This window comes from Vicia villosa, linkage group LG5, assembly GCF_029867415.1.
Source record: "Vicia villosa cultivar HV-30 ecotype Madison, WI linkage group LG5, Vvil1.0, whole genome shotgun sequence".
Taxonomy (NCBI): Eukaryota; Viridiplantae; Streptophyta; class Magnoliopsida; order Fabales; family Fabaceae; genus Vicia; species Vicia villosa.
The window spans coordinates 139,403,808-139,424,108 of record NC_081184.1 but is presented as its reverse complement, the minus strand read 5'-3'; the positions used below and the strand labels follow the sequence as shown (position 1 = coordinate 139,424,108).

Here is a 20,301-nt window from a genome sequence, read left to right as displayed (position 1 = left end):
ACGTGGCTTAATAGGTCCCACAAGAAACCCAAAAATGAGTTCACTATTGAAGATGCTCTAAGTGGTTCATGGTGGACCACACTTGAAAACCGTTGGATTATCCTGATTTATTAAAATTTATGGTGAACCTTTTCACACCAAATTGTATCTTCTCTCTCCTTTCCTCACCATATATTTTCAAAAGGTGGAATGAATTATCTTAATTGTTTGGCTTAAATGCACTTTTGACCCCCCTATTTTCATTATTTTTAACTTTTGAACCCCCTTTTACAAAACTCAGCCTTTCAGTCCCCAAACTTACTTACTTTTGGCAATTTTTGAGCCCCCCACCAGAATTGCATATGTGGAGTGTTTTAGTGATGACATGGAAGGGTGACCAAGCTGCCACGTAATATAAATAAGTTAACCCAATATTTTTAATTATATTATTCCAATTTAATAAATGATGAAATTTGTTAAATGGAATTTGTGTTTTTTGAACCCTAAAATTGAAACGAGTTCCTCTTCTTCCCTTCTGCTTCTTCCCTTCGTCTTCTTACCTTCGTCTTCTTCCCTTCTTCTTCATTCATTGTTCTTCAGTTAGGGTTGGAATCGCAGTAAAGCTCCTTCTTCTCGTTCGACCATGTCCCGTTGTTCTGTAGCAAGTAATCGCAGCAAAGCTTCCTTTGTCCACGGAGAATGCAGATGTGGTCTGGATGCACCCTTGATGACTTCGTGGACAGATGCTAACCCAGGACGCCGTTTTTATGGGTGTGGGATGTACAAGGTTAGTTTATACCAAACTTCATCAGCTTTTCCCTTTTTTCTTCTAAACATTGAAACTCATACCGTATACTCTCGTCTGTAGATCCAAGGGTCCAAACGATGCAACCATTTTGTTTGGTATGATGAAGAGATGGGAGCAAGAGCAAAGGATATGATTTCTACACTAAATCAGAGACTGAATAGTGCAAAGGTGACTATTGAAGAAGGGAAGAAAGTAGAAGAAGAGATGAATAAGCAGATTAAGGATTTGAAAATGAAGATCAAGAATTTGAAGATTTTGATTGTTATTATTCTTGTGTGCAGTGTTGGTAGCATTAGTATTAGGTTGTTGTAATTTGTATGGGGAAGACTATTGTAGTATTAGGTTCTTGTGTTAGATGTTATCTGTTATTTCAATACCAAATTGGTGGTCAATACAATCTGTAATGCAAATTGAATGTTATATGTTATCTGTTGTATCAATATCAATGTTTTCTATTTATCAATGTTATCTGGCCATACCAAATCACAGGTCCTTGTATTTGTAGCTCACGATTGGCATAACAAACACCTAATTGACATAATTGCAACAAATAACTTGACATATAAGGACCTGTAATTTGACATAAGTTTGACAAGAATATTTACATAATTGGAGCTGTAATTGGACCTGTAATTTGACACAATATTCTGTACTTTTGAACAAAATCTGGACCTGTAATATGTACATATCTGGACCTGTAATATGTACATATTTGGACCTGTAATATTACCATAATTGGACCTGTACAAAATGTAATCCCTAGTTAACCATCACACTTCTACTAGTTTACCATAATTGGACTTGTACAAAATCTGTACATAATTGGACCTGTAATCCCTAGTTAACAATCACACTTCTACTAGTTAACCATAACTGTACAAAATCTATACATAATTTTGACAGTAATTGAAATATATACCATATGACAGAATTGCAACTTCATTTAATTGGCATAATACTAGGTTATCCAAAATAGTAGGTTGTTCATTACAAGTACACCATAATACCAAATTCATGACAGAAGTAGGTTATCCAAAATACTAGGTTACACCATAATACAACTTAACCAAAATACTAATTATCCAAAATACAAGTGATCCAAAATACAAGTAATCTTCTTGGCACTACTGTTGAGATGGTTGTGTAGCCATTGGTGCTTGGGATGAGTTTCCAATCTCCTCTTCATTTGGCTTTGTTTTCTTCTTCTGTCCACCAACAATCTTCTTCTTGTTTCCCCCTTTTGGGATGGCTCTATCAGCAGCTGTCTTGCCTTTGCAGCTTCTCTTGTTATGTCCCATTCCTCCACATTTATGACAAGTAACTGTTGCAAGTTTCCTGGGAAGTAGATGCTTTAGTCTTGGTTCATCATTAGCTTTGTTCCTCATTTTCTTGGGACGACCTATGGCCCTTCGCATAATGGGTGGATTCATGGTGGACTGATTATCTAAAGGCCACAATTGTGGACCATTAGTGGGGTAAATGATGTGTGAATAGATGTTCTTGAAAGTGTCCTTCCTGTAAAAGTCAAACACATTTAGATTAACACATAGATTAAGATATATATTTACTAACTTAAATACATGTGATAGAATGGTGTACCTGTAATATTCAGAAACATAGTCTTCAGGTTTTTTCTTGTTTTGCCAAATACATGTGATAGAATGGCTACAAGGGATGCCAGTTAAATCCCATTTCCTACATGACAAGTAACTGTTGCAAGTTTCCTGGGAAGTACATGCTTTAGTCTTGGTTCATCATTAGCTTTGTTCCTCATTTTCTTGGGACGACCTATGGCCCTTCGCATAATGGGTGGATTCATGGTGGACTGATTATCTAAAGGCCACAATTGTGGACCATTAGTGGGGTAAATGATGTGTGAATAGATGTTCTTGAAAGTGTCCTTCCTGTAAAAGTCAAACACATTTAGATTAACACATAGATTAAGATATATATTTACTAACTTAAATACATGTGATAGAATGGTGTACCTGTAATATTCAGAAACATAGTCTTCAGGTTTTTTCTTGTTTTGCCAAATACATGTGATAGAATGGCTACAAGGGATGCCAGTTAAATCCCATTTCCTACATGCACAAGTCTCTTGCTTGAGGTTAACAACATATGTATCAATTCCATTAGTGACACCATATATGGCCATGTCATCATCACCATGCCATGTGGGAGTCCAATGTGCTGCATTCCTCTTGTTTTTTTCTAGCACCATTTGTATTCTAGGACATATATCACCACTGTAGGTATTCACTAGCTCTTTCATCTTAGCTATCCTCTTAGTGATGTAATGCTTAATCCCCTCTAATAGAGTGATTATTGGCTTATCCCTATATTCTAAAATAGCCCTATTAAAAGCTTCACACATGTTATTTACCTGGAGGTCACATTTGGAATAGGTTTTGAAGTGGGACCGACTCCAATAAGTTGCAGGGACATCCACCATTTCCTTCCATGCAGTTTCTTTCATGCCTTTCATCTTTAACATTGCCCTTTCCCATGATGGTACAGTTGTAGCTCTTGCTGCACTCCACATAACCTCTTTGAATTCAAGACCAGGATTCTTCTTCTTCCAATTCCCATATAGATGCTTCACACATATGCGTTGCTCAACATGAGCACTCACACTTTGAATTGCTGGTATTAATCCCTGCCATATAATGAAAACAAGTTTGAATGATAAGTAATCTCAACATATACATGTTTGAATGATAAGTAATCTCAACACATCAAGATTCAAAAAATGGTAAATAATTACAAGTTTGAATGTACCTTTTGTTGGTCTGAGATAAAAGCATATGCTCTTTGGTTTATAGCTTCCAAGTCTTCCAATAGAAGTTTGATGAACCAATCCCAAGAATCTCTTGTCTCAGCCTCCACCACAGCATATGCAATAGGCATAATCTTATTATTTCCATCTCTCCCAACTGCTGCCATTAACTGACCTCCAAAATCACCTTTCAAAAAACAAGCATCCAACCCTATTAATGGCCTACAGAATTTTGCAAACCCATACTTGCAAGCCTCTAGACATACATAGATTCTTTCAAAAACAGGGCCTTCATTTGAGTCTGCACACCTAATCACAACAGTACTGTTAGGGTTGGATTTCAACAATTCTTGGGCATACCTCCTCAAATGTTGAAATTGTTCCATACCAGCCCCTTGCAACATATCCATGGCCCTCCTTTTAGCCCTATAAGCCTGATCATGTGATAACTTTACTCCCCATCTATCAAGAGCTTGGGCAACCAATCCTGCTGGTTTCATGTCAGGGTTGTGCCTCAGAATGTGGCCAAACTTCTTAGCCAACCAGTTAGTCTTTGCTTGTCTATTATAAGGAGTCCTAGCACAATTATGTTCATCTATTAAACTCACCACTTGCCAATACTGATTCCCCACCCTCTTACTAACTCTCATGTGAAAATTGCATCCTTCCATACATTTAATCACCATTCTCTTTGCCTCATTCTTCTTTATGACAACATTTTTGTTGTTTTCCATACCATAGTCTTTGACAGCATCCTTCACCATTTCTTTGTTGCTGAACACCATACCAAGCTCAAACTTTGATGACTCACCTCTTTTATAAGAAGGAAACTTTTCAAGTTCCTCATCATCACCACTACCATTAGGAGTATGCAGCACATCAGAATCATCATCCTCATCACTTTTTCTAGCCTTATCATGATCCTCATCACATTGCATCACTGATGTCCAATCCAAATCCTCAGTTTCTTCCACATAGTCATCACTGCATTCTAAGTCTTCATCAGATAAACTGCCTATCTCAGTATCAGCCACATAGTCTTCATCTTCTTCATCATCTTCTATTCCAACATCAACATGTTCAGTCTCAACATGTTCAGTCTCAACCTGTTCAGTCTCAACATGTTCAGTCTCAACATGTTCAGTATCCACATCTCCTATGTCAGCTTCATTCACATCCATTTCATTGTCACTTGCAACAACATTCTTAGGCATATCAGCATCCTTTACAACTTCGACATCACTATCAACCTCATCCTCAGCATAATTTGGGCCACCATCATCATCATAATGATCTACTATGTCTTCATCCCCTAACACTTCTACTGTATGCTCAACATAAATATCCACCAAGTCAAATCCTTTTAAGTCCTCAATTAACTTAAGAACATCACCATCACAGTTAAGAGGTCTAAGACCACGACTAAAACTATACTTAGGGTTCCAATACCACATGCATTTGATATTCCTATATCCCTCTTTTCTGATCAATTTTTCAAACTGCATATATGACATGTAATCTGTATCCCACAGCCAATCCATCTCAGACACTAATCCATTAACATACCATTTAACAGGATGATCTACTAACTCTCCCATATGATGAATTCTAAGCTTAATGGTTTGACTCTGAACTGGTCTGAAAGGACAATGCTAACAATCAGTCTATAACAAACAGACAATAGAAGAAGATTAAATTAGGGCAAAAATAGATGGGAATCGTGACTAACCTCGAACAAAATCTGACATCTTCTTTGTTCTTCGATGAAAGAGGAATGGGTGGAATGTCGCCATTGTGGTTACCGGTCCCTGCGTCGTCGCTTTGTGCCATCTCTGCAACTGCCTTAGGTTTTGAAGGATACGAGTGTTTGAGTGTTCAGAGCGTTTGAAGGATATGTGAGAAGTAGGGTTCGAGAGGTAGGAGATGAAGTGGGTGGGTTTTCAGATAGATGAATTTGGGGTTGGTTCAACAATTTAGGGTTTTGTTTATTAACTTACCTTTTCAGCAAATTATTGGAATTAATGAATTTTCAGAAAAACTATTTTCAATTAAAAATAATAACATAAATGATTTATATTACGTGGCAGCTTGGTCACCCTTCCATGTCATCACTAAAACACTCCACATATGCAATTCTGGTGGGGGGCTCAAAAATTGCCAAAAGTAAGTAAGTTTGGGGACTGAAAGGCTGAGTTTTGTAAAAGGGGGTTCAAAAGTTAAAAATAATGAAAATAGGGGGGGTCAAAAGTGCAGAAATGTACATCTGCTATTCGTATGTTGGCGTATGGGTCTGCTGCTGACATTGTAGACGAATATGTTCGAATCGGTGAAAGCACTTCAATTGAGTGCTTACAAAGATTCGTTCAGGGCGTGAATGTTGTATTTGAGGCTGAGTATTTGAGAAAGCCTAACAACACTAATGTTGAACATCTTTTACAAATGGGAGAGTCACGTGGCTTTCCAGGTATGTTGGGTTCCATTGATTGTATGCATTGGGAATGGAAAAATTGTCCTGTTGCATGGAAAGGACAGTTTTGTCGAGGTGATCATGGTAAGCCCACAATCATGCTTGAAGTAGTGGCATCACAAGACTTTTATGGATTTGGCATGCTTTTTTTGGTATTGCAGGTTCAAACAATGACATTAATGTGCTAAACCAATCCAACATGTTTAACGATATTTTGGAAGGACATGCTCCCAATGTGCAATATACAATCAATGGGACACCATATAATATGGGGTATTATTTAGCAGATGGTATATATCCCGAGTGGGCTACATTTGTCAAGACCATTTCAATGCCACAGGGAGAAAAGAAAAAGTTATTTGGTCAACATCAAGAATCAGCTAGAAAAGATGTGGAGCGGGCATTTGGAGTGCTTCAATCTCGATTTGCAATTATACGTGGCCCAGCACGTGCCTGGCACATGGACACCCTCAAGCATACCATATATGCATGCATTATATTACAAAACATGATTGTTGAAGACGAACGACAGACATATGGAGGTAATTTTGATTACTCTTATGATAATGTGGATGACAACAACTCAACAACCGAAACATTTAGCGGTCCTCATCAGAATCTTGCAACAAGACTACAAAGAAGAGCAAGTATTCGAGAAAAACAAGTTCATCGTCAACTTCAAGGAGATTTAGTCGAGTATATTTGGAAACGTTTTGGACATGTAGATGATGAAATTTAAATTTAATTTATTATGTGATGTTATTTATTTTTATTATTTTTAATTATATGTCATGTATTTGAGATTAATATTAATTATCATTTTAAATTATAAGTTTAATTTGAATTTTATTTATTTTATATCAATTTTAATTTAAATAATTAAAATTATTATTTTAATTGCTATAAAATTTAATATGAATAAAATATTAATAAATAAAGTAAAATGGTGCGACCTAATATGGGTTCTTAAGAGTTGCACCATTGGAGCGAAAATTAGTTGAGTTGCTTGACGTGGCTTAATAGGTCCCACAAGAAACCCAAAAATGAGTTCACTATTGAAGATGCTCTAAGTGGTTCATGGTGGACCACACTTGAAAACCGTTGGATTATCCTGATTTATTAAAATTTATGGTGAACCTTTTCACACCAAATTGTATCTTCTCTCTCCTTTCCTCACCATATATTTTCAAAAGGTGGAATGAATTATCTTAATTGTTTGATCTTTTAATCCATACCTTAACAAAGATAATTCAATAAAAAAACCAACTGAATTAGAATTAGAATTAGAAAGAAACAAATAATTGTTTCTAGTTCTGAAAAATTACTAGTAAAAAATGAAAATTTAGCACACCCTTAAACGTGAAGTTTGAACCTTTGAAGTTGAAAAAGATGGAACCTGGTCGTCTTTACTTTGATACCTGGCTCTACTTGTAGTGGTAACAACAACGTGAACATGCTCTTCCTTGAGAATGCTGATCTTGGTTTTCAAGGTGATTTTCTCTGTTTTTTTCAAATCTGTTGATTTTCTTAATCTGTTTTTCATGTTGTCTGAGAATGATATCTTTTTGGGTGGTGGAAAATTTAGAAACTGAAAAAAGTTGCTCTTTTTTTTCGTAAGAAAAAAGCATGGTTTGAATTGGGTTTTGTTAAAGGAAGCAACTTTGTTGAGTATGAGAATTGGGTTGTACTTGTCAGGAATAATGAATTACTCCCTCGCAGTGTTTTAAAAATCGGACCGGCCGAACCGGGAACCGGTCAGGTAACCGGTCAGGTTCAATAGTCAGATCGGGTATGCCATCAAACCGGTGGGAACCGGTGAAAACCGGCGAAAACCGGAAAACCGGGAAAACCGGGAAAACCGGAAAACCGGCGGTCTAATTGCTTTTTTTTTGTTTTTTTTTAAACTTTTTTTTTTTAATTTTTTTTTAAACTTTTTTTTAACATTTCTTTTAAACTTTTTTTTTTAATTTTTTTTTTAATATATTTAGTAGTGTATTACTTAAATAGCATTCTCACATAGTTTTTTTCGTTAGTGACAAATTAAAAATTTTATTGTCTATTTGTTATCTTTGCTAATAAATTTTCTTAAATAGATAAATATATTAAATTTTATTTGATTTTCTTTTTTAGGAGATCCTATTTTGAATTAAATTTGGTACACATTAGAGATATTTTGTTATAAACTATTCAATTAGATTATGTTGTAATTAGACTTTGTTTGCAATTAGACTTTGTAATTTTTTACTATTTTGTTATGTGTGATACCTTTGTTTAAAATTTGAATTTACGTTATGAAATTGTGAATTTATATATGATATTTTTAAAAAATTTAAAAGCTAGTTATATTTTTTTAGAGACTGAATCATCCGGTTCGACCGGTTTTATACCTATATAATGACAGGTCTATTCAACCGAGTTATCCGGTTTAATCCGGTTTGGTCGTGCGGTTCGACCAGTGACCCAGTACCCTCACCGGTTCGATGACCGGTCCGGTTTTTAAAACACTGCTCCCTCGTTCTTTAATAATTGTCATTTTTGTGAAAAAAAAATATTTCTTTTTAAGTGTCACATTTCAAAGTTCAAGAAAGTATTTTTGTTGTTTTGTCAAAATTACCCCTAATCATTATGATAGAGAGAGAAAAAGTTAAAGAAAGTGTTAAAAAATTTAGAGTATCATTGGAAAAAGAATAATCATTACTTAAAAAGTAACAATAATTATTGGTTGTATTGGTATGTGGAAAAACTTAAAAAGTGACAATTATAAAGGACAGAGGGATTAGAAATTAGTGTTTTGATTTGTAATATATATGTTTTGATTGAAATATTTGATGTAGAAAAGAGTGTAAATTGATGTGGTTTTTACTTTATTTATTTATAATTTTGTTATGAAATGGAAGGTCAATGATGAGCATGGAGGAAGGCTCAAAGAAGAGATCTTTCTTCAGCTCACCGGTGTATGGATAGGATTATCACGAGTAACATGCTTTTTCTATGATTTTAAATTACTTTTGTCTTGTACAAGCAGGTAATTTAGCCGATAAGGAAAAAATCATTGATTAGTGAAAAAATTTGGATAGAGATCTGATTTGCTGCGGTATAACCTAATATAATGTATATCAAATTTTTCATCTAACGGTTACAAAACATGGTCCACTGGTGAGGGACTTGCCAGCAACCTTTATTTTAAATAAATCTTTTTATATATCTCGGCCTATGACCCATACATCACCAAAATCCAGTGAAATTTTTTATAGTGAAATTCTTTATATATTTTTTAAAACAAAATATCTCGGCCTATGACCCATACATCACAAAAATCCATTTAAGAAATATTCTAGTGAACTTTATTTTCATCCCATTTTTATACATTCTACTAGATTTAAGGCGAAATTCTCATAATACCCCCTATTTTCAAAGATGAATCTTTAAATGCATTAAAAATTATTTTTTCCTCAATAAAATTCGAATATACACAATCGAAGTTATTTTAAGGGTATGTTCGGAGATGCATCTCCGAACAAATCTTTTTTTAAATTAAAAAAAATAGTTCGGAAATAAATCTCCGAACTAGATGAACATATTTAAAGCCCGCGTCAGAACTCTTCCCTCTTTTCATTTTTTATTTTCAGAAAATCAACTTACTCTCTACCTCATTCTATCCATTTCAACTCAAGATCAAGTCAAGTTTTGAAGTTACATTAATCTGTTTTTTACCATTCCCAACTCCTTATATCTAATGCATTCAACATCAGAGTACTTTAATTCCTCACTAACACATTTTTGAGTAAGTTTCTTATTTAGCTATTTTTGAATTTTGATTAGTGCATTAACTCAAATAGGTTAGTTTAAATGCATTAGATAAGTCAAATAGGTTAGTGTTCACGTTTAGAGGCTATGATAATATATTTGGATGACTTTAGATGTGTTCGGATGAGCCAAGGCACTTGCAGAAAAACTACTACCAATGAAGTAGAAGAAACTTAAGAAACTTTTTTTCGGATATGCATTTTCGAACTAGGATGTTTCAAGTGTTCGAATATGCATATTCGAAATCTTTCAATAAATATAAGTTCATGAGCAAGAAGAAGGATCTAAACTTCGTCAATGTCCATAACCCCAAGTTTTCTTTCACATGTGCATATTCAGTCGCTAATCCTTCAAGGATAGAAGTTGGAATATGATCTCCAATGGTGGCTAGAGCATCAACAATTATGCTAACTTTTAGAAGATAATCTTGAACAGATAGTGTAACTCTTAGGTGGGGTGCTCTAGCATGTGTTTGTTTTTGGAAATGACTGAAGCCACGATAACAACACCTGATCCTTATGAATTCAAACAGAATAAGCAGGATTGATCTTACCAGTATGTCGAGCTTCATCGTCAAGGAGCTGAGGCAGAATGCGAGTGAAAACTGCCAGATCTGTAAGATCACGCACGTTGATATAAGGTTCCACTTGTTAGCGCAAAAGATAAAAATTCTTTTCTTCTAAATTTTGCATGATCTTGAGCAAAAAGTGTAGTCGCCGTGATTCATCAGTTGCAAACGACGCTTCCGGTGTCGTAGTAGTGGAAACCTAAGGGGAGAAGGGAGGTGATACCGGTGGAGTAATCGCCGCCATGGATCAACTCAACAATCTAATACCATATTAAAAAATAGAATATAAATTTTCATTTTTATTGTAACTGAATTTCATTATTATAAAAAGTTTGTTACAAAGCTATTAATTGTTTGTCATTTATAGAGCAAACAGGATGACCTGCTGTAGCAAATAAAAACTATACTCAGTACGGGGACGGATACTATAGTACCTGTGTGAGTGAGACTTAACTCATCCTTATAAAACCGGCTTCTAAGACAAGGGTTGTCCAAACTTTATAAACGCTACAAAAGTCATATCTTTTAGAAATGTGGGACTCAATCCACCCCTTCAAACCCAACACAAGTAAGGTGTCGGAGGCTACAATGAAGTCGAGACAAATGTCGCAGTTACCCAACCAGTGATGAACCTCAATGAAAGCGAAATTTCCAACAATAACTATTCAGACCCCATAAAATCATTTGATAAGCTTATTGAAACAGACTCTTACTCAAGTATTTACTTTACAATACCACAAAGTGATTGAACATGCCTGTTTCTAAGGAACCTCTGGAAATGTCTGCAAACTCAATTCTTTATTGAAAAGTATGAACAAAAATTACACATTTCATTAACGTAGCTTTTAACGAGCACTAATGGTAGTTTCTGTTAATTCATTTATTGAAGAACTTCCTCCTGATGTTGAAGACTCTTGCAAAACTTGGTTTCCAATTAATAAAAATGCAGGCTTTTGAGGTGGGAAGAGAGTTGTTTCATTGGCTAGCATCAAAACAACTTCTAACATTGATGGTCTATTCATGGCATTTTCTTGCACACACAGGAGTCCAATTTGAATGCATTTTAGAACTACATCAGCAGGATAAGACTGGTTTAGTACTAGATCAACTATATCCAAGGGTCTTCCCTCTGTCCATAGTGTCCACACCTACATCACAATCTTTAAATTAACTGTTGGCCAATTTTAGAGCTACCTCTTTTTATTTTTATAACTTACATGTCCAATTAAGTTTGGGGATGCTCTTCCTGTTTCACAATGTGTGTTTCTTTGTCCAGCAACAATTTCTAGTAGCAAGACCCCGTAACTGAAGACATCGGATTTTGTTGAATATCGTCCTTCCATTGCATATTCTGGTGCCATATATCCACTGCAATTGTACAAAATAGTTAAACCATCATAAAAAAATACAGATCCCCATCTCTTTAATCTTAATGATTATAAGGGTACATGACGCATACTATGTTCCAACCACTCTTTTTGTTCTTGCTTGGATTTCATCTTCTCCAAATATTCTAGCCATACCAAAATCTGAGATTTTAGGATTCATTGCAGCATCAAGGAGAACGTTGCTAGCTTTTAGATCTCTATGAATTATTTTCAGCCTTGAATCTTGATGAAGATATAAAACACCTCGAGCAATCCCACAAATGATTTCAAAACGCTTACCCCAATCCAATGATGATCTTTGGGTTTGATCTGAGTTTTTCAAGTAAAATTTCCATGACTCGAACATATTGAGCTTAAATTCATAAAAGTTATGCAATGGAAAATGAATTTTTTTTAATTGCATGAGTTAGTTAGAGAAAGGCATACCAAATATAAAGAAGTCTAGACTTTTGTTTGGTAGGTATTCATAAATTAGCATTCGTTCTTCTTTCTCAAAGCAACAACCAAGCAACCTCACTAGATTCCTGTGTTGAAGTTTCACTAAAAGTGTAACTTCATTTTTAAACTCTTTTTTGCCTTGACCTGAATCTTTTGACAATCTTTTTACTGCTATCTCTTGTCCATTAACTAAGCAACCCTGAAATATTTATTTGAAATGAATGTAAAGAGGGTGTCACTTATTGCAAGAATATTTCAACGTTGAGTTTTAGTTACCTTATAGACAGAACCAAATCCACCTTGCCCTAGCTTATTCTCATGACTAAAATTTCTTGTAGCCGTTGTTATCGTTCTAAAGCTGAAAAATGGTAGATTTGGATGTGTGTTGCTTTGAGCACCGTTCTCTTCTCCAGAGGAATCTTGGTTTAATTGCCGCATCAGTTTATCTGCAAGTTACAAATGACATGAGCTAAGATTTCAACCAACTTACAAACTTTGAAGTCTATATTTCTTCTTGGCTCTCAAAAAAATCTTAGATTATACATCTATCTAGTTGAAACATAAGAAACTAGTAGGACACTGTCTGTAAGTTTCAGATTGCAAATTTCAATGAAATATAAAGAACAGAATATACCATCCTTAAAAATAGATCACATACCTTTCCTATTTTTATTCCACAAGCAATACACATAGGAAAAGAGAAGGACAATTGCAATTATAGAAGCTACCAGAATTGCAGCCAACCTCTTTTTATCAAGGACTCCTTTGCTTTTGTTGTAGTAATTAGCTGATGAAAAGAAATAAGTCCAAAGAAGTTCAAACTGCAGCTAAGCGGTGTCAAGTTTAGAAAGAAAACCACAGGAGGAGGGAATATCTTACCTAGTTCAACTTTATCGACGCGTAAAAACAAATCCTGGCCTTGATCACTAAGTTTTTGAATATCCATTAAATCCCCATACCATGCCAAACACCCACTTCCACCATTCCTCACATCAGCAGGTGCATAGGCAGCACAAGAGCAGTTTCTCAAGCATTCTTTCTCACATTCTTCCAAACTTAAACCACCTTTTGCAACTGCCACAGATGTATCAGGAACTTTCAAGTTTACAACTTTGACAAACCCTTCTCCATTCCTACAAACAGATGCATTTTTATTCCTAACACACCCTCCTGACCCATCTCTACTCTCATACCAATCACGTGGAAGTTTTGGTTCAAAACCAAGTAAACAAGTACACTTAAAGTCGTCAAAGTTCAAAGGGTCACAATTACTGTTTGATCCACACGTTCCATAGTTATCACATTGGTCTGTTGGTTCAGACCAGTAGCGGTTCCATTGACTCTTTTGACTGTTCCATGTGAATGTTTGAAAGAAACCAGATTGTTGAACCACTATCCTAGTAATGACAGACTTATCAAACATGTTAAATGAGAGAGCTGAATAGTTGTCATCTTCAACATAAGAAACGTTAAAGGTGGCCATATCTCGTTTCATATTAGGTATACCTGCAAAAAGTTCTCCATTCCATGGTCCACCACGCCACCAAGGAAGGTTCCGGTTGTACATAAACACCTGAGGTTTGCCAATGGTGCTGAACTTAATAGTAAATGCTCCTTTTCCAGGGTCCTCATCTGTCTTCCATGATTGAAGGAACCAGCTTTGATTAGTTTTTCTATCAAAACCAACCTTTAGATATGGAAGCATGGTGTCTGTGGGATAATTAAAGCTTTCCCAGATGACAGTTTTGGTGCTGTTTACCATCAGAACAAAGTTTGCTATATCCGATAGTTGAGCTATAACAACACTGCTGCTATTTGTTCGTGATTGTGGTAATGAAACATTAGTGGACCAAATGGGAATGGTGCTAAGGTTGTGGTGGAGTTCTAGATTTCCACTCGGGTTGATTGATAGAATTCCGGAAGTATCATTGATCGGACTATCTCTATTTGCAACCCAAACAACAGTTTGGATTGGCAAATTGTAGTACCAAATTCCAACATAGCGAGAGGTGGATTTTCCAGGAGTGAAGAATCCAAGTGCAAACGTTTTAGATTTAGAAACAAGGAGCTCACCGTCTCTTATAGGCTTGTCAGTAGTTAAGGTATCAGAAAAACAAGAGGAAAAAGAGAAGTTAAGGAGTAGAATCAAAGAGTTAATAAGCAACCAAAACTTGTGTTTATGATTTTGGGATGTAACAAGATAGAGAAGATTTTTAGCAGAATCCATTGAGTTCCTCTTTCATACACATCATGGTAAAATATAAATACTCAAACTGACCCAAAGCTTACTCTTCAACAACACAATCACTTATACACTTGATTTTGGAGTCATCAACTCTTTCCTGTGTCACTATCATGTCTTGTCTTTGGATGGCTGCTTAATTATTTTTCAACACCATGGAACAATGAAACACTGACACCTAATGATATAACTAACTATGAAGTGAAGTATATTCTTGTGAATACAGAATGGCTTCTTTTCATGCATGCACCTGGCTATTAATAAATGTTAAAAGAATTTGACTATAGAAACTCGTGAGACCCACACGTAATTAGGCTTAGAAGGTTAAACTTTATTGGTTATAAACAATACAAGGTGTTTAAAAATAATAATCAAGTAAACTTTTTCATTTCAATCTTGCCTTAAAAAATTGAAAACCAAGTAAATTGTGTTTCTATGTAAACAAATATCACTATCAATCCTATGAATTAAAAAACAAATTACAAGTATATATAATCACAGTTTGATTGATCCTGCCTTCCACTATCTGCCATCTACCATTGTTACAGTAACATGGTTCACACTGCAAGATTCATCTTGTTTACTTGATGATGAATCAGTTTCAATAGGAATGCTTCCTAGGCAAAATCCGGGATTTTTGGGCTGCGCTATTGTTGCTGTTTCACTACTCAACATCAAAACCACTGAAGACATTGTTGGTCTATCTTCTGCTCTCTCTTGTACACATAATAGCCCAACTTGTATGCATCTAAGAACCTCAGATGGTAAATATGAATTATCAATAATCGACGAATCAATTAATTCCAAGGCATTTTCTTCTTTCCACAGCTTCCAACTCTACAAAAAAGGATAAAACAGTTTATCGTTAGCAAGCAAGAGATGATACTATTAAGTTTGTAAATTAGTGAATAACAACTAATAAAGTAGCTTTATTACGTACATGACCAAGAAGATTCAATTCTTTGCTTGCTGAATAGAAACCTCGGTTCTTTTTTCCACTTACGATCTCCATCACAAGTACGCCAAAACTGAAAACATCTGATTTCACTGAGAAGATTCCATCCATAGCATATTCAGGAGACATATAACCACTGCACGAACAAAATTTTAAAAATAGTAAGATGATAAGAGGTTTGGCTCTTTTGAAGTGACACTGTTTACTTAGGTACTCACTATGTTCCAACGACTCTAACTGTATTTGCCTCTGTTTGATCCGTGCCAAAAATTCTAGCCATCCCGAAGTCTGATATCTTTGGGTTCATCTCTCTATCAAGTAGAATGTTGCTTGCCTTAAGATCTCTATGGATGATTCTAAATCTCGAATCTTGGTGAAGATAAAGAAGTCCTCTAGCTATTCCGCATATAATATTGAAGCGCGTTTTCCAATCCAGTGAGGATTTTTTAGTCTTGTCTGGATATCAAACATTTGTATACACATTAAGAAATCAAGAATATGAAAACAAAACATGAATATATAAATGTTGAAATTAAATTAACTAACCAAATAAAATGGCATCAAGGCTTCTATTTTCCATGTACTCATACACCAACATCTTCTCATCCATTTGAAAGCTGCAACCAAGTAGCCGAACAAGATTTCGATGTTGAAGCTTGACAATCAACTTGACCTCATTCTTAAACTCTTCAACACCTTGGCCAGAATTTTTCGATAACCTCTTCACAGCGATTTCCTGACCTTCCATTAACCTACCCTGATGTAATCAAGTTATTCATGTTATATTTAATGGACGATATGCGTATACTAACTATTATCGTTATCGTGACGACAGTTGCAAGAAAAACTTACTTTGTAAACAATACCAAAGCCTCCTTGTCCAAGTTTATTCTCATGAGAGAAATTATTTGTTGCCATTGTTATGGTATTAAAATCAAAGAATGGCAATTCTAGTTCATCCATGTTATTTTCATTTGACTGTTCCCTATTACTCGTAAACACTCCATCAGTCATAAGCAAATCCTGACTTCTTTCCAATGAACCTGCTTTTAAGAACAATAAGCAAAACATTTAATCATTCAACACACAGTTCAAGCATGTACAATTGCACAATTCATATATGTGATACAGCATCACTTGTACATTACCTCTTCTTTCTCTTTTCTCTTTCAAATTCAATAGACACTGTAATTTTTTCTTCCTCCACAAGAAACATATTCCTAACACCAGAAATATAATGGCTGCACCACCAACTATAATGCCTATAACCTTAGCTGTCTTGTGACCAGAACTTTCTCTTAGCACATCATCATCTGAGAGAAATAAATTGTGTAATTGAGAATAATATCCACTTTCCATCTAATTTAGTTTTTTAAATAAAAAAGAAACAATGATTCTAGCATTAAGATATGTAAGTACAAATTAAATGATGTTAATTATAGGCATGTGAATCTTCCAATAAAAAATGCTATTGTCATTTTGATCAAGTACAGTGCAACAAAGGGTATCACTATCATGCACCAAAGTAGTAGCAATATGATTTTGCACAATAACTTAAGGAGACAACACTCACTTTTCCTTTTATGTACTTGTAAAATCAGACCAACTTTTATATTTTAACGATGTCTTTTCTAATTAGAAATTAATAATCAGTCACAAAAAAGCAAGTAGAAAAAGAGAAGAAAGATTTTGTTTGTTTAAGCAATTTAATGGATCCTTTACCGTTGAAGAAGACATAAAACTTTAACAAAGTAGATAAAAAAATCTCACTTTGTGTCCCACCATAGAAGGTGGAGTGCTCCATTTTAATTACTAGATCCCTCTCCTTTAGATATTTTGTCAAATATTGGATCATACTTGTTTATGATGTGACTTCAACAAAACTGTGATCACGCATTTATAAAATAATACATTAATAAATCTTATTAGTTCCGGCTCAGTTGGTAGTTGCAGAGACATATTATCTGCAACATATAAGATAACTATATATCGGAGGTGATTTTGTACAAAAAGAAATACAAAATCTTTCTTCATAGAAACATTACACACAGAGAAGATAAACATGAAGATCATCACTATATTCTGCACTGATTGCGCGGCGGCAAGTGTAGGGTGTGAAAAGTAAATAGAGGGTCTCACAAGTCAAAATTGTTGGCCCACAACCCAGCAATTGGTGAGAAGACAATTTAAAATTTGAAGGGCCATAACACCGTCCTTAAGACAGCTAGAGTCTTACATTGGACCCACAAAACATTATTAAAAGTCCTTTAAATCTTGTATTTATTTGAGTCTGTTAACTGACCTAACTAATCAAGACAAACAGTTTGCACACATGTTTTGTTTTTCCGACAGCAACAACAAACAGCTAGATATGTTTTGGTTTTTGGACTTCCTCACACAAAGTTGAATAAACAAATTATTAGTTTTTTCTTTAAACAATTCGTCATGAATTAAAATTCATGAGTGTCCATGAGGTTTGTGTCACATAGGAGTCAAAACGGTCAATAATAATATAAATTTGGTAATTTAATGTTTGATAGTATTTGGAAAGAAAATAAATGTAGAAAAATGAAAGAGTTTGGAAGTGAAAAGATTAGGAATCAATGGGACCTAAAACTATTGAAGAGCACGTGGATCATTCAATTCCTAAACTATTTTTAATCAAAATAACTACTAGTTTTGCTACATGACAAGACAAACAAGTAATTCCTATTCCAGGTAACACTACTTCACCATGTTAAACTACCTGGAATATTCTTTCTAATAACACAAAGTCTCAAAACAAAAAAACACCAATTTTTATCAAATTCAATCCAAATGCATATGAAATAGAAATAAACAAATTGTAGAAGAAACAAACATACCTACATCAGAAGCTGCTAATCTGACAAACAAATCTTGACCCCCAGCAGGATAAACTCTAATATCAACCAATTCATCCACCCACATAACACAACCACTTCCACCATTCACAACCTCAACATTCCCATAACCAATACAAGAACAATTCCTCTTACACATCTCACCACACTCCAAAATCCCCATACTCCTATTCACAAAAACCCTACTAGTCTCAGGTAACTTCACATTCACCATACGCAAAAACCTATCACTCTCACAATCCAGTTCATTGTTCCTCAAACACCCATCAGATCCATCTCTCAAACTCCACGCTTGATGATTCTTGGGCCTAAACCCTTTTATACAACTACAAACAGGTGAACCGTTTGTGTCACACACACCAAATGGACCACACTCTTTGTAATTGTCACATTGGTCTTTTGGTGCATACCAGAATTTATTCCAAAAGTTTCTGCTATTTATCCATGTCAGTCTTTGAAGTTCACCTGATGCACTCACACTGAGTCTTGAATATAAGGACTCTTTCCCAATTGTGAATGTGTAGTAAACCTCGTGTTCGTTCTCGACGAAACTGAACTGAATCGAATCGGTTACTGGTTGCATCTCCGGTACACCGCTGAATCTTTTACCATTCCATGGTCCACTTCTGTAGATTCTTCTGTTTTTGTTCAACATGAAAATCTCTGGGATACCTTGATAATCCATCTTGAATGATATGTCTCCATTGGAAGGGTCTTGTTCTGTTACCTTCCATGAATTTATGTATGTTTCTGTGTCTGTGTCGAAATTCCAACCGAGTTTCATGCCAGGTAACAAAGTGTCGGTTGGAAAATCGAAACTTTGCCATAGGATTTTTGTTGGGTCGTTTTCATTTGGTGATTCTGTTGATTCTGTTACAATCAAATTCCCAGAATCCAAAAGCTGAAGAACTGGGTTTTTGCTGTTAAAGGTTGAATTTTTATTGATTTGAATACTGGCCCAGATGGTTTTATTGGATTGATCTATGATAAAGAGGCTTCCTGTGTTGGTTAATCTGAGAAAAGAATTGGGATTCTGAATTGGGGTGTTTCTGTTTGCAACCCAAACCACTGTTCTGTCATTATCTATGGTGTAACGTATTCCCAAGTACCAAGAGAAATTTGTGTATGAAAAGAAACTGAGTTGGAAGATGCCGTTTGGGGACAAGAGGGTTTGGTTGATTGTAAGGATTTGGGTTGTTGTTAAGGTGTTAGAAGAAACAGAGATTGAAGGTGTGGAGAAGAAAATGATTGAAGTGGAGAAAGAAAAGAGGAAGAGTTTGTGGAGGGTGGTGAGAGTGAGCATGTTTGGTTTTTTTGAAAAGGGGAAAAGAATAGAAAAGAGAACTTGTTAGTGGGAAGTATTATATGGACAAGAAAATTTGGTTTTTATGACAATTGATATTTATTTGGTCAATTTTGAAATGGGGTTTACTATTTTTGACCAATTTCTTTAAAATATTAATGGAAAAGGAAAAGAAAAAAAATTGTTATTACTAATGGGCTTGGGATTTAATGTTGATAGGTCATTGGTAAAAACAGGAATGGAATTAAACACGTATATCCATAATATGGTAATGTTATCTATTTAGGAAAGTTATGCTATTTAAGGGTTACTTAAAAATGGAAGAAAAGTATTCTTGAAAGACAAATGGTAATAGCAATTTAGGATAAAATCACTTTAATATACTTTAATATTTGCAAACGCAAACAATTGAGAGGACATTGTTTTGATTTTCATTTTTTTTTTAAAAATTTTGATATTCGGCCTTGCGACGGACTAATTCAAGATGATCAATCTTACCGTCTATTTGCAGGGATTCGTTTAAAGTCAGAGCAAAGCTCTCTATGAATTGATCTCACATGAATTGTTTGCACTCGGCGGGTTTCGAATATATTAATACCAAGTTTATACGATATTGCATTTTTTAATTTATCAAAAATTAACTTAATAGTTTTTTTTTATAATTTTGAATTTATCACTATTATTT

General features: G+C 34.9%; 5 protein-coding genes across 6 annotated transcripts; 2 read left to right on the top strand and 3 right to left on the bottom strand.

Moving 5' to 3' along the window:
• Positions 1-607: 607 nt before the first annotated feature.
• LOC131605580 (uncharacterized) lies at positions 608-1,099 on the top strand. Its single transcript, XM_058877923.1, has 2 exons — positions 608-766; positions 848-1,099. The coding sequence occupies exons 1-2, from the start codon at positions 623-625 to the stop codon at positions 1,097-1,099; spliced, it is 396 nt and encodes a 131-aa protein (XP_058733906.1). The 5' UTR covers positions 608-622.
• An 812-nt stretch (positions 1,100-1,911) lies between these two features.
• On the bottom strand, positions 1,912-5,538 carry LOC131605579 (uncharacterized). The gene is made up of 6 exons (XM_058877922.1): positions 5,296-5,538; positions 3,569-5,204; positions 2,776-3,446; positions 2,487-2,691; positions 2,387-2,421; positions 1,912-2,302 (listed from the first exon to the last, which is right to left on the bottom strand). The coding sequence occupies exons 1-6, from the start codon at positions 5,394-5,396 to the stop codon at positions 1,912-1,914; spliced, it is 3,039 nt and encodes a 1,012-aa protein (XP_058733905.1). The 5' UTR covers positions 5,397-5,538.
• A 302-nt stretch (positions 5,539-5,840) lies between these two features.
• On the top strand, positions 5,841-6,772 carry LOC131605578 (uncharacterized). Its single transcript, XM_058877921.1, has 2 exons — positions 5,841-6,117; positions 6,195-6,772. The coding sequence occupies exons 1-2, from the start codon at positions 5,841-5,843 to the stop codon at positions 6,770-6,772; spliced, it is 855 nt and encodes a 284-aa protein (XP_058733904.1).
• A 3,113-nt stretch (positions 6,773-9,885) lies between these two features.
• LOC131602758 (G-type lectin S-receptor-like serine/threonine-protein kinase RKS1) lies at positions 9,886-14,668 on the bottom strand. 2 transcript variants are annotated; one of them, XM_058874944.1, is made up of 7 exons: positions 13,114-14,668; positions 12,893-13,021; positions 12,511-12,680; positions 12,223-12,433; positions 11,868-12,105; positions 11,626-11,776; positions 9,886-11,556 (listed from the first exon to the last, which is right to left on the bottom strand). In XM_058874944.1, the coding sequence occupies exons 1-7, from the start codon at positions 14,459-14,461 to the stop codon at positions 11,254-11,256; spliced, it is 2,550 nt and encodes an 849-aa protein (XP_058730927.1). In that variant the 5' UTR covers positions 14,462-14,668; the 3' UTR covers positions 9,886-11,253. The 2 variants fall into 2 exon arrangements, with proteins under 2 accessions (XP_058730927.1, XP_058730928.1); XM_058874945.1 differs by having other exon boundaries at positions 11,356-11,477.
• Positions 14,669-14,833: 165 nt separating this feature from the next.
• Positions 14,834-19,674, bottom strand: LOC131602756 (receptor-like serine/threonine-protein kinase SD1-8). The gene is made up of 7 exons (XM_058874943.1): positions 18,296-19,674; positions 16,580-16,744; positions 16,284-16,474; positions 15,978-16,188; positions 15,650-15,887; positions 15,417-15,567; positions 14,834-15,313 (listed from the first exon to the last, which is right to left on the bottom strand). Exons 1-7 carry the CDS (start codon positions 19,614-19,616, stop codon positions 14,999-15,001), a joined length of 2,592 nt encoding a protein of 863 aa, XP_058730926.1. The 5' UTR covers positions 19,617-19,674; the 3' UTR covers positions 14,834-14,998.
• Between the last annotated feature and the right edge of the window lie 627 nt (positions 19,675-20,301).